Consider the following 13,595-nt stretch of genomic DNA (forward strand, 5'->3'; position numbering starts at 1 on the left):
AAAGAGGATTTCTGGGGGTGAAACCCCATTGACCCCCATTCATTCTGCACTCGACCGCGAGCGCCCCCGCATGGACAGAGACGTGTTACTGCAGCCAGTACAGAACCCGGAAGTAAGCTGATTTCCAGCTCGCACAACGGAAATGTTTCCAGGGAACCAAATTAGTGACGTACCCGACTGGGACTTGCCAGAAAATGTCTAATTGAAGAGAATTGGCACTGGCTGGTTACTTCCGGGTTCTGGACTGGCTGCAGTAACACGTGTCTGTCCATGCGGGGGCGCTCGTGGTCGAGTGCAGAATGAATGGGAGTCAATGGGGTTTCACCCCCATAAATCCACTTTTCTCAGGATGTAATTTTTTGTCAAGTAATTTGAAAGTTGCATTCAAAAGGGAGGGCTAAGATAATACACTCGGCTGAAAATTGCATTTTTAAGTTCACTTATCTGTTCTAAAAATCCGTTCAAAACTGTGATGACGTCACACAATAGCAGAATGCTAGCGTGTTCCGGCCAACAACAGCCTAACCTGTAAGAAATCAAAAGGACATAAGTACTCGTTCATTCGACTTTTGGCCTATAATCTATATTGAACTTGCGTAATCAACAATAAAATCTATGTTAATTTAACGACAAGCAGGTGAAAGAGACACTTTTAGCCGTTTAGCCCCATAGACTCCCATTCATTCTGCTCTCGCCCGCGATCACCTCCAGTGGAATTCTAATGGAACTGCAACCAGGATGATGCACAACGGGGCTAATAGGAACAGGCGGCACCATCTTTGAAAAACAGTCACGACAAGTCAAACCACGAACGACGTGCTGAATGATCTGAACTGTATGAAGTTCACCGAACTTCTGAACTGTATGAACAGTGTTCGGGGATCGACTTGTCGAGATTATTTTCTAAGATGTCTCCTGTCTGTATACACGAAGTGGACTGTCTTTATAAAATATCTTCTTATTAAACAGTCTGTACACTTACAAAGTTCTCAATGCTTCGTTTTGCATGTATGGAGCCTCATTATGTTACTGTGTGAGTGTGGGGCTATTTTGAGTCTTGTTAGTGGTATAAACTAGCGATTTCTTTTTACTTAGTCAATGCCCCCAGTACTAGCATTATACGCTAAACATTTTTTAGAGATAAAACTCTTTACATTCAATTATCATGAAAACAAATCTCATAGAACGGTTGACTAGGTACCGATGTTTTATTAGACCAAAGGTGGATTTTGCACTGGAGTTCTCCTTTAAATGTAGGGGAGCGCAGGGCACAACCTAATGCAGGGTTAAATGTTATACAGACTTTTTACATCAAGCCGGCCGTCTTTCTGCTCTTTTTCTCTTGTTGGCAGAAGACGGTCTCCCGCGAATTTGGGGAAAAGTTTTTATTATATTTTGTGAAGATACTGGACAAAGAGTGTTTTGACACCATGAAAGTAAATTTTTTCATCATAGATTTTTTTTTCTGTTTCTGAGTTACGTTTCCAAATCTAACTTTATATTGCCTTAATCACTGTCTTGTTGGCTCAAACATAGCACCGTTTTGAAACATGTCAGCAATTCCTAGCGACTGTTAGCTAGGTTTAAAATATGTAATATACAGCGGGGTTGGTTGTAACACAGTGTTACAACTAAGCCGCCAAGTGTACAATGATAATCAAATGAAAATGGAGCCATACAACTTTTCAGGTTTGAGTATACATTTAACTTTGTTGGACTTTCACAAACAATGTTGGAATTTAAAATTTTTTAAATTTAGTGTACTATGAATGATAACTTGTTTATTTATTAAAAATATGGCCTGTTTTTAATGCAATAAACCCTTTAAAATCTTTATTTTAAGCTCAGTTGTATTATTATTACTGTTATTATTATTAATAATAAAAATAATTGTACATGCAGCTGCCACACACAAATCTAATTTAATTGCAATTACAATATTTATATTTTTATTTATAATTGCAAAACTGTGCAGCCCTTTTCTATGTCTCTATCCATGATATTGATCCATAACAGAAGGATGATTGGATGAGGGATGGATGTATGGATATCTGTCTATACAGATGCACAAACAATATCAAACTATACAAATAAAATTGTACTGAATTATGTGCGTTACACACAAGTGTTACAACTAACCCCCCCCCCCTCTCTGTCTGTTACAATTAACCCCACATATGGGGTAAGTTGTAACATTTGCACTTCTGTCACTTTCAGTCCAACTATACAAAAATGGTAGGTAGAAAAAAACTTTAAGTGTTCATTTGTAGCAGAGATGTGTATGTTGCTTGTGTAAAAAAAAAAAAAAAATTGAGCCCAAACCAAAATGTGTTAGGTTGTGCCCCGCTCTCCCCTACCATTTTTACACCAATGTTTACAAGAGACATTTCTGAAATCAAATTTGTGCATTTAAAGGGATAGTTCAGCCAAATATTTAAAATTCTGTCATCATTTACTCACCCACAAGTTGTTCCAAACCAGTATGAATTTCTTTCTTCTGCTGAACACAAAAGAAGATATTTTGAAGAATGTTGGTAACCAAACAGTTGACAGGCCCCATTGGCTTTCATAGTATTTTTTTCCGTACTATGGAAGTCAATGATGTAAATAATGACAGAATTAACATATTTGGGTGACCTATCCCTTTAGATTTTACTGTGTTAATAAATTAACTACAAGAAAAAAATAAATAAACAATTCATTCAAAGTATAAAAAAGTGTTGCAGCAGAGCTGAATAGAACTGATCTTCTGTGCACAATTGAGTTGCCAGCAAAAGAATGGATAAACAGAAAGGGTGTATAGGTCAGCAAAAGCTTGTCAAATCTAATAAAGTGAAGGATTGCACAGCAGCAGCAGCAACAAAACATAATGACTGCATACATTTTGCTGTGTATATTAGTTTGTCTGTGTGGAATTTCCCATTTGTTTAAAAGCAATTAATACAGTAATCTTCGATTAATGCAACTTTATATTTCTTATTTTAATTAGTACCTGCACAGAATTAGAATGTTGTATAGAATGTTGTATAAATGAATAGTTCACCCACACTGTAAAAAATATTTTCAAGATTTGTTATCACAACATATTTTCTTTTGTCAAACCAACTTTATAATAATTTATTTAGTTGAGATAACTTATTATTTTGAGTTTCTGATGGTTAAATTAATCTACTTCATTGTATTAACTCACTTTTTCCAGTTCAATCAACTTAACATTTTAAGTCTTTTATGGTCTTCAAAACAGACATATAAACAGCCATTATAAAGCTTGGAAGAGCCAGGACATTTTTAAATATAACTCCAATTGTATTCATCTGAAAGAAGAATGTCATATACAGCTAGGATGACTTGAGAGTGAATAAATCATGGGCTGAATTGGGTGAGCTATCCCTTTAATATTTTGTAATATTACTTTAATATCTCACAATATTTTGCTCATTCTAATTTCTTTCCAAAAATCGTATTTCTTGAGTGGAACACAATGGAAGATGTTGGACCGGATGCGTTCCTCAGTGACCATTCACTTTCAGTACTTCATACAATGAAAGTGAGACTATAAGGGTGTCATATCCATTTGTCTTCCATAAAGAAAGAGAACGGTCAAATGGGCTGATTCTGAAATACTCTCATGAAACTTGTAACACACGTTACATAAAAGGATTACAACAAGCACGGGCCTCCTGGTGGTCTGAAATGTGCAGTGAGATGCACGGGCTCCTCTCTGGAGGAGGTGGTACTCTCAGATGAGCCAGAGTTGCGATGCGGAATCGAGTCGCTGTCCGGGGTGCTGAAGTTCACTGTCCTGGAGGACACTCGCACACTTTCCTTTAGAAAGCTCATCTCACCTCAAACGAGCTCGGCACGTGTCTGTCTGTCTGCCGTATAGCCTCGCTGACCGCATTTGCTGCATATGCATCAATAGTTTCCTACATTCACCCTGCTTTCTTTGTTCCCAGTACCAATAAAGACATGTCCTTGACACGGATTTCGCCACTAAAGCGCTTCAGCTCGTGAGCATGATGGAGATGCGTTTCGTGGTCATAAGATGTGAGATGGAATGACATGAGTGGTCGCAAGAAAGTCGCATGAGCCCCTCACAAAACAAGTTATAGCACAAATGCGTGGAGTGGGAGCGCATAGTGTACCGCAGACACGGAAGATGTGCTCACCAGCGCCGGCGGCCAATGAGAGCGTTTTTCATCGCTCAACTGAGGGCATGCACAGCTAAATGTCTCACCGCTGGTGGTTGTGGTCGGCTCCGATCGTTGTCCACAGAGACACTGCAGCATATGCGCTCCTTTCTTCAGGAAGAGCCTCAGAATCCTCATTGACTTGAGTTGGTGTGGGTCCCTCGTCAATCCACGCAAACGAGCACAGGATCACAACAGAGGTTGACTGTAGTGTGAGCCCCTCGGGTGGCTATACAGTGTTCGGAGCATCAAAAATAGCAGAGGGCAAAGGAAGACAGTCTCGAGCGAGGCATCTTGAGTGCATCCTGCTGCTGCTGCGGCTTCTTTGCCGGTAGTAGACTATTGAGTACTCGCTTTAGCACATTTAGCTCCAGATGCGCAGCGCAAGGACGTTAGGGTAATGTGCACATGTCTCGCTCTTGAAATGAGAGAAAGTTCAGCTGCAGTGATGAGTGACAGAACAGCTGCTGATGAGGTAATGCGCGCTGTGCATGTTGCATGCGTTACGGGGCAGCCGGAGGCACAGATAGCTGGATTAAAACGCCAATTGTTTCGTGTCCACGGGGAACCGGAGAGAAGCGTAAAGCCTACGTCAGATGAAGCCTACATTTAAAGACAAGGTTTTTTTTTAGCGCATGGTCAAGAAGTTTCGCACCTGTCTTGAGCTGGTCCGTGCGCTAGAGGACGCTGTAGTACACATGTGTGTATGTGTTTGTGTGTGTGTATGTGTTTGTGTGTGTGTGTGTGTGTGTGTGTGTGTGTGTGTGTGTGTGTGTGTGTGTGTGTGTGTGTGTGTGTGTGTGTGTGTGTGTGTGTGTGCGCGTAGCTAGTATTATCAGGTGGACTGTTTATTCAATATTTACAATAGCAATTTTGCTAATTCAAAACACAATTCCTTGAAAATAGTTTATTAATCCTTACATTTTTTAATTATTTCTCAATTATGTAATTGGAATCTTGCACAAGATGTTGCATTTGACCACAGAAAATGTTCAGATTTTTTTCTTCAAATAACACCTAAAAAAAAAAAATGTGATCTATCAGTGTGAAGCGTTTTTTTTTCCTCCTGGGATCACACAATGTCCTCACAAGGATAAAAATCACACACACACACACACACTGCTGTGATTGCTAGAACATCATCATAAAAATTGTGTTGTCATTACATTTAAATGTACCTTCCTAAACTATTCAAATCTGTTTGTTACTGTAAAATATAAAGGCAATAACACAGGTGATACAAATGGAAGACCGACTAAAAACAAGTTAGCAACTGTGCCAATGACCAAAAACTGTGCCAAAACTTCAGAAGTTTTAGATCTGTATGATTTTCTATGTATTTAAAAGAAGTCTCTTCTGCTCACCAAAACTGCATTTATTTATACCCCAAAATACAGCAAAAACAGTAATATTGTGAAATATATATTAATTTAAAATAACCATTTTCTATTTTAATACATTTTAAGATGTGATTTATTCCTACATGATAAACTGAATTTTCAGCATAATTACTCCAAGTTTCAGTGTCACATGATCCTTCAGAAATAATTCTAATAATACTGATTTGCTGCTCAATAAACAATAATTATCAATGTTGAAAACATTGTACATTTTTTTCAGGATTCTTTTATAAACACTTTTGTAACATTAAACACTATAGTTCAAAAGTTTCGGCTCAGTAAGATTGTTTTTTATTTATTTATAAAGAAATTTAAAAAATATAAATACTTTTATTTGAGCAAGGATACATTTACATTGATCACAAGTGACAGTGAAGACAGTTGTAACGTTACAAAAGCCTTAAGAGCAGAAAATACTTATTTTAAAAACATGAAAAAAATAAATAAAAATACACTCTTTTGTTGTCTAAATTATTGACAATTGTTCTGTGTAAGTCATTTGCTTGTTATCAAGCTGCAAACCTTCTGCATGTTACAAAAATTAATACATGCATAGCCATGTACCGGAATGGGTTATAGAATAAAATTTCAGGAAAATAATCCATCTACAACTTCAAAAAATTTCATCTATAAATTCCAAGAAACATAGCATATACGTTGTAGATTCTTCGTTAAATTCACAGCCACCAAATAGATACAAACACCATGTCCAACTTGCACATTTGAGAAATACAAAATAGAGCCCTTGCAACAATCCTTACAAATGTTTAAAGTGTTCATGCATAAACTAAAATAACTTTGTAAAATGCTAACTTTCTTACATAGACAGTTTGTTTCAAATGTTTCTAAATTGTTTTTGGAATCTGGAGTTAATGACTGACAAAATGTGTTTAAACAAGCAAGCAAAAGAAATAAAGTGCTTTGCTGCATGCATGACCATGCAGCAGAGTTGTGTGTTCTCTCTGCAGCAGAATAACTCAATCCTTCCATCAGCATAACCAGGGAGATGGGTGAAGAATAAAGAACAGGATTGGAAAAAGCATGAAGAGAACAAGTAAAGGACAGGTGGCTCAGGATAGATTCACATTGTGCTATTGAGAGGATCATTTCCTGCTAACAGGGCAAAGTTTCATCTAACCATGCCTCACTTGTCCACACTGAGCGGTAAAGGACAGTCTTGTTGCCATGAGGCCTTACAAATGCGAAGCAAAACATTTGTGAATGTTCTGACCTTTTGTCTTTGACATCAATGAGTAGGAATCCTGTACAAAACTAAATCTATAATTACATAAGTACATATAATTCTAGTAAAGGGATAGTTCGCACAAAAATATAAATCCTGTCATTAATTACTCACCCTCATGTCGTTCCAAACCCAGAAGCTCAGCTACTTTAAGCTTCCGCAAGAACCAATGAGATTCATTCTTGTGTGATCCAGCATTTTTGAGCTTCTGTAAGACCAATGAGGTTCATTCTCGTGTTACACAGCACATTTGAGCTTCAGCAAGAACCAATTAGGTTCATTCTCTTGTTATGCAGCGAATTTGAGCATCAGCAAAAACCACTGGGGTTCATTACCGTGTTACGCTGTAAGTTTAAGCTTTTTCAAGAACCAAAGAGGTTCATTATTGTGTTACGCAGCACGTTTGAGCTTCTTAAATAACCAATGAGATTCATACGTGTTATGCATCATGTTTGAGCTTCAGCAAGAACCAATGAGGTTAATTCTCGTATTTCGCATCATGTTTGAGCTTCAGCAAGAATCAATGAGGTTCATTCTCGTGTTACGCAGCAAGTTTGAGCTTCTGTAAGAACAAATGAGGTTCATTCTCTTGTTACACAGCACATTTGAGCTTCAAGAGCCAATGAATTTCATTCTCATGTTAAGCAGCTTCTGGAAGAACCAATTTGGTTCATTCTCCTGTGATGAAGCTAGATTGAGCTTAAGCAAGAACCAATGAGGTTCTTTCTCATGTTACCCTGCGTTTTAGCTTTACGTAACAAGAACCAATGAAATTCATTCTCACATTACGCAGCGAATCTGAGTTTCAGCAAGAACCAATGAGATTCAATCTCATGTTACGCAGTGAGTTTGAGCTTCAGCAAGAACCAATGAAATTCATTCTCACATTATGCAGCTGATTTGAGGCTCAATCTCGTTTTAATTCTCGTGTTACACATCATGTTTGAGCGTCAGCAAGAACCAATGATCTTCATTCTCGTGCTACAAAGCGAGTTTGAGCTTCAGCAAGAGCAAATGAAGTTCATTCTCATGTTACATTAAGCAGCTTCTGCAAGAACCATTTAGGTTCATTCTCGTGTTACGAAGCTAGTTTGAGCTTCAGCGAGAACCAATGAAATTCATTCTCATGTTATAAGTTTTTCTCAGTCGCTTTGGTGCATTTCTCACATCACAGTTAATGCAGTTCTCAAAACAATTAGTACAAACTGCAAAACTTAGTTGATAACCTGCAAAAGTGTGTCACTTGCTCAAAACGGATAACTCATTCCTCAAAAGCAAGTATTTATGTCTTTGAAAGTGTCAGTGTCGTCAAGATGAAAAGTCCTAACACCAGTGTTTGTGAACAAGATAGTCAAATGGCTTTGTCATGTTTTCATTATGACAGTTTACTCTGTAAGTGTTTGCCAATGCAAAAAAAAAAAGTCAGATCGTGGTGACACTACTTGGAAATGCAACTATTTGCACAGCCATTTGAAAACTACAGTAAAGTTTCACATTACTGTATTTAGTGAGGTACAGTAATTGAGTACAAGACACTGAATATGTATGTTTCACATTTTTACTGCATGGTCTTTGCAATTCTAATTTGTTCAGAGCATTGTGCAAAAGAAAAAATACACCCTTATTTACAACAAACATAAACTCCCTTTGGGTAGATCGGTGCACAACTGTAAACAATATCACAGTACATATTGGAACTGGACACAACATACAAAGTACATATACTGTAAATCATTCATGCACATCTCTTCTCACAAGTGAAAGCTGAGGTTCACCTGTGAGAAATTGTTCAATTTAGGATAAAAAAGGTTTTTAATATAAGATATTAGATATTAAATAGATATTTTTTATCTTTATTTTTTTTAAGATAAAAAAAATTGCTTGACAGACAAGCAATGAAATGAGGACTATTAGTTTTATATGGAATGACTATTCAGCATTCACAAGTATAGTTAATTTGGACTGATATGACATAAGCAAATGATAATGTTATAAAACAGCAGAGAGTTGTATGAAAACAATTGATGCATGTCCAAAAGCATTTGCAATTTGTTGGAAGGAATGAGAAACTGCTATGATGTGCACAAATGACAAAATGTTGTGGAGGTTGAACTAACTGTTGTGCAAATGTAAATAGTGATGTGAGAAATGCACCAAAGCGACTGAGAAAAAATGTAAGCATCGAGTTTGAGCTTCAGCAAGAGCCAATGATGTTCTTTCTTGTGTTATGCAGCACGTTTGAGGTTCAGCAATAACCAATGAGATTCATTCTCGTGTTACACAGCAAGTTTGAGGTTCAGCAAGAACCAATTAGGTTCATTCTCATGTTATGCAGCGACTTTCAGCTTCCGCAAGAACCAATGAGATTCATTCTTGTGTTACGGAGGATGTTTGAGCTTCTGAAATAACCAATGAGGTTAAATCTTGTGTTATGCATCATTTTTGAGCTTCAGCAAGAACCAGTTGGGTCCATTCTCGTGTTATGCAGCGCGTTTGTACTTCCGCAAGAACCAATGAGATTCATTCTTGTGTTACGGAGGACGTTTGAGCTTCCGCAAAAACCAATGAGATTCATTCTAATGTTACGCAGCACTTTTGAGCTTCAGCAAGAACCAATGAGGTTAAATCTCCTGTTATGCATCATGTTTGAGCTTCAGCAACAACCAGTGAGATTCCTCCTTATTGTGTTACACAGCACGTTTGAGCTTCAGCAAGAACCAATTAGGTTCATTCTGTTACGCAGCACGTTTGAGCTTCTGAAATAACCAATGAGGTTAATCCTTGTGTTATGCATCATTTTTGAGCTTCAGCAAGAACCAATTGGGTCCATTCTCGTGTTATGCAGCGCGTTTGTACTTCAGCAAGAACCAATGAGGTTCATTCTCCTGTTTCACATCATGTTTGAGCTTTTTAGTTTTACATTTAGTTTTACAGTTTTACATTAAGTCCCATCTGTAAAGGATTCATACTGTGAGATTCATAGATGTGAAAGGCAAAAGGTCAGAACATTCACAAATCTTTTGCTTCACATTTGTAAGCCCTCATGCCAACAAGCATAGATAGCTAGATAGATAGATAGATAGATAGATAGATAGATAGATAGATAGATAGATAGATAGATAGATAGATAGATAGATAGATAGATAGATAGATAGATGGGATTGGCAATGATTGTTGTTGGATGAAGAGAAGGCATCGAAGAGATGAGAGACAACTATATTATAGCGAGAACTATATAGAGAGAACTAGGTGTAACCCCTCCACCCGGGTCCTACTCGCCCCGCTCCGAGCGGGCCTCGAACCCGGGTCTCCGGCGTGAGAGTCGGGCGCTCTAGCAAGGAGGCTAAAGACTGCAGCCCCTAGCATCTGTCGCTAGAGCGCCTATTGAGATCGGGGAGTGAGGTTTACTCGCACAGCAACTACCAGCTGGCCTCCGTTACACTCACCCCCCTAAACCTCACTCTCATCCGGGTCACGGCACCAATGTAACCCCTCACACCCGGGTCCAACTCGACCCGCTCCGAGCGGGCCTCGAACCCGGGTCTCCGGCGCGAGAGTCGGGCGCTCTAGCAAGGAGGCTAAAGACTGCAGCCCCTAGCATCTGTCGCTAGAGCGCCTATTGAGATCGGGGAGTGAGGTTTACTCGCACAGCAACTACCAGCTGGCCTCCGTTACATAGGCAACAAGGCAGCAAGATGGAAAGATGTGGAGTGCACTTCTTCATGAAAAAAAAAACGATGGACAAACAGAAAAGATGTGTAGGTCAGCAGAAAGATTTCAGGATTAATGAAGCTAAGAAAACCTTTACGCTGTAAACGCACACAGCATTTCTATCCCCACCTTCCCTGTGTGAGTCTGTTTTGACAAGCTGTCAAAGTATAAGAACAAAAGCTCACAACACTTGAAGTAATATGCCAATTTAACACCAACACACATTCACCATATGTGTGCATTCAAAATAGAACCTTTTGAGTTAACATAAACTCATAGTGGATTATCTCATGCCTTTACACAAATCTCTCAACAACATTGCAGTGCACACGGTGATGGAGAGAGTTTCTTTTTGCTTGGATGCTGGGATGCTGATCGATGGGCTCAGTGCCACAAATTCCACATCACACATTCATGTCTCCCAAAAAGAGGACAACCAGCACTTTTATAGGAGCAGCTGGCCCAGCCCCTGGTTGACAGAAATAAATTCACACCAAAAAGTCACAAAAGCTCTTGTTCAAATTTATGAAATATCACACTATGTAATAATTTAAAAAGTCAACTTATAGTTAATTCGAGTTATGAAACAGTGAGTTTTGTGCTTTGCGTGGATGTTTTGTGTTTACAAGATTTTGATTTGCTCAGCATGCACAGGAGGAAAGGAAAGCAGCCGCTGCCTTTATCTTGGCACACACTCGGCTAATGTTCATATGTCATCTGATCTACCCACTCAACACCAACTACACAGCATTAAAAATCATCCCATCCTAACATAATGTCCACATGTACCGGATCTTTTGCAGTTCGCTAAGCTTTAAAGTCCGAATACTGCATTGAGCTCCGCACACTTCCGCAGTCCACTTTCCCCGAACACCCCTAAAGCGCATTCACTCTATCCCGGCATGATAATAAACACGTCCATGACTCTGGAAGTTTCTTACCTTTGTCTCCCTTATCCATCTTGCGCGGTGTTTTGGAGGAATCTCTCGTTGTTGCAGTTTTTTGTTGCGTAAAGGGCAGATACAGTGTGCTGAACCTCGCAGTAGTCGAGCAGCACAGAGTCTTTACACAGCGTTACTGATGAATGAGTATGAGAGAGTTTGGGTCCCGGACACACAGGGAGGGAGTGCACACTACTCGTGCATGAACGTGTGTTCAAGAAAGATAGAGAAAGAGATAATAATGAATTGCTGTCGACGGAGCTGTCCACTTTCCGTAGTGCTGAAACGCTTTGTTTGTGTGGCTGCCAAGAGTGAATAATCAACACAAACAAAGCGTCACTGCATCTGGTTATAATTACGTTGTTTAACTGAATGCAACCAAGCATATGTTTGAATAAGTGGTGGTGACACTTTACAATAAGGTTCATTAGTTAACATGAACTAATAAAGACCTGCACTTCAACAGCATTTAATAATCTTAGTTAATATTAATTTCAACATTTACTACATTATTAAAATGGTTGTATTTGTTAACATTAGTTAATGCACTGTGAGCTAGCATGAACAGCTGTGTCTAACATTAACAAAGATTAATAAATGCTGTAACAAATGTATTGCTCATTGTTAGTTCATGTTAGTAAATGAACTCATGTCGAACCTTATTGTAAAGTGTTACCGAATAAGTGACATATTCAGAGGTCAGAATATAGGGAATTCATGCGTTTGATGTTGAATTGGAAATTAAATTCAGCACAGCCATACACATTTTTCCACAAACCCTGAAGTAGAACATTATTCAATTGACTAATTGTATGTATTTGTTCCCTGATGTATAGAATGTATTTTCCCTCAATAGGCTTATTTCTTTAAACTGTTCAGTACTGTAAACTAACACAATTGATATCAATAGATAATCGCCATTAATACATTTTCATTTTGCTATAGAGAAATGAAGACAGAAAAAATATTGCTATTTGAATTTGAATTAAATTGGAAAATTTTGAATTTAAATTCTTTGCATTCAAACTACAATTTTACATAATGTTTTCCACCTCAGAAAGTGAATTTAAAAGACTTTCTCGGTTCAATTCTAAATGTCACACAGCCCTGTGAAATATGTTGTACCTTCTCTATTCACTAAACATTCATATTTTCCCTTTATGTATGTGAATTCTATAATTGTAATGATCTCATTGATCAAACTGCGAAGAACAGCAGCATCAGCGGTTTACAGGGACAAGGGAATAACGGCTTATGTTACCTCAGCTGTTAAAAAAAGAACTAGATGCTGCTATAAGAGTTCAGTGTTCTGTTCTGGTATTGGAGGCACAGTGTCATGTCAAACACAAAGGTCGATTTTAATGACCTCTCAAAGATTTGTTTTTTCAGAATCTCTGGGTGCATAACGCTTTAATAGCACATGTCAGCATTGTGTGGATGTGTCTATTTGTGCTGTAGATGTATGCAATTGTTCATCATCAGGAACTGGGTCTGGGATGTTGTGGTTATGTGGAAAGGTGCAGACTGGGATATTATGTCACTGAATGCGCTGACTCCGCGTGTCTGTGGAGTTCACTGTATATGTCGGTATGAAACAAGCACTGTACAGTACAGAGAACATGGCGGTTTCCAGTGGTGACAAATATGAACTATCAAAATCAGCCAATTTATTGGAACCTAAAGCCTTTGCACCCTTGCATGTATTGTCAAATTCAAAGGAAAATACACAAGTAATGAGGACATAATAAACTTTTTACTAAATATTAAGAGACTCAAAGTTTTGAAGATTTGGAATACCTATTCTTAATTAAAGGATTATGGAGAAAGTAAATGGATTGAGGTATAGTAAATCTTGTGTTCAATATTCCTATAATCACACATTATTCTTAAAGGTGTAGTTCACTTAAAAAAAAAACAAAAAAAAAACTTGTGCTGATAATTTACTCACCCACATGTCATCCAAGATATCCATGTCATTCTTTCTTCCCTTGAAAAGAAATTAAGGTTTTTGATGAAAACATTCCAGGATTTTTCTCCATATAGTGGACTTCACTGGTAACCAAACGGTTCAAGGTCCAAAAGACAGTTTCAGTGCAAACGGCAAACTGGT

The 13,595-nt window shown here is 38.2% G+C and overlaps 1 protein-coding gene and 1 pseudogene across 2 annotated transcripts in view; one reads left to right on the top strand and one right to left on the bottom strand.

Moving 5' to 3' along the window:
• fgf12a (fibroblast growth factor 12a) overlaps positions 1 to 11,589 on the bottom strand; it is a 117,236-nt gene extending 105,647 nt beyond the window's left edge. The window contains exon 1 of one of the 2 annotated variants that reach the window (XM_089130980.1): positions 11,486 to 11,589. In XM_089130980.1, the coding sequence (XP_088987106.1) occupies positions 11,486 to 11,504 (19 nt within the window). In that variant the 5' untranslated portion in view covers positions 11,505 to 11,589. Of the gene's footprint in view, positions 1 to 4,237; positions 4,810 to 11,485 lie in introns of those variants that run through there. The other variant, XM_089130979.1, reaches the window with a different exon arrangement.
• On the top strand, positions 7,053 to 9,778 carry LOC148981394 (uncharacterized; annotated as a pseudogene).
• Positions 11,590 to 13,595: the final 2,006 nt, after the last annotated feature.

This window comes from Pimephales promelas, chromosome 5, assembly GCF_988280905.1.
Source record: "Pimephales promelas chromosome 5, fPimPro1.hap1.1, whole genome shotgun sequence".
NCBI classification, from domain to species: domain Eukaryota; kingdom Metazoa; phylum Chordata; class Actinopteri; order Cypriniformes; family Leuciscidae; genus Pimephales; species Pimephales promelas.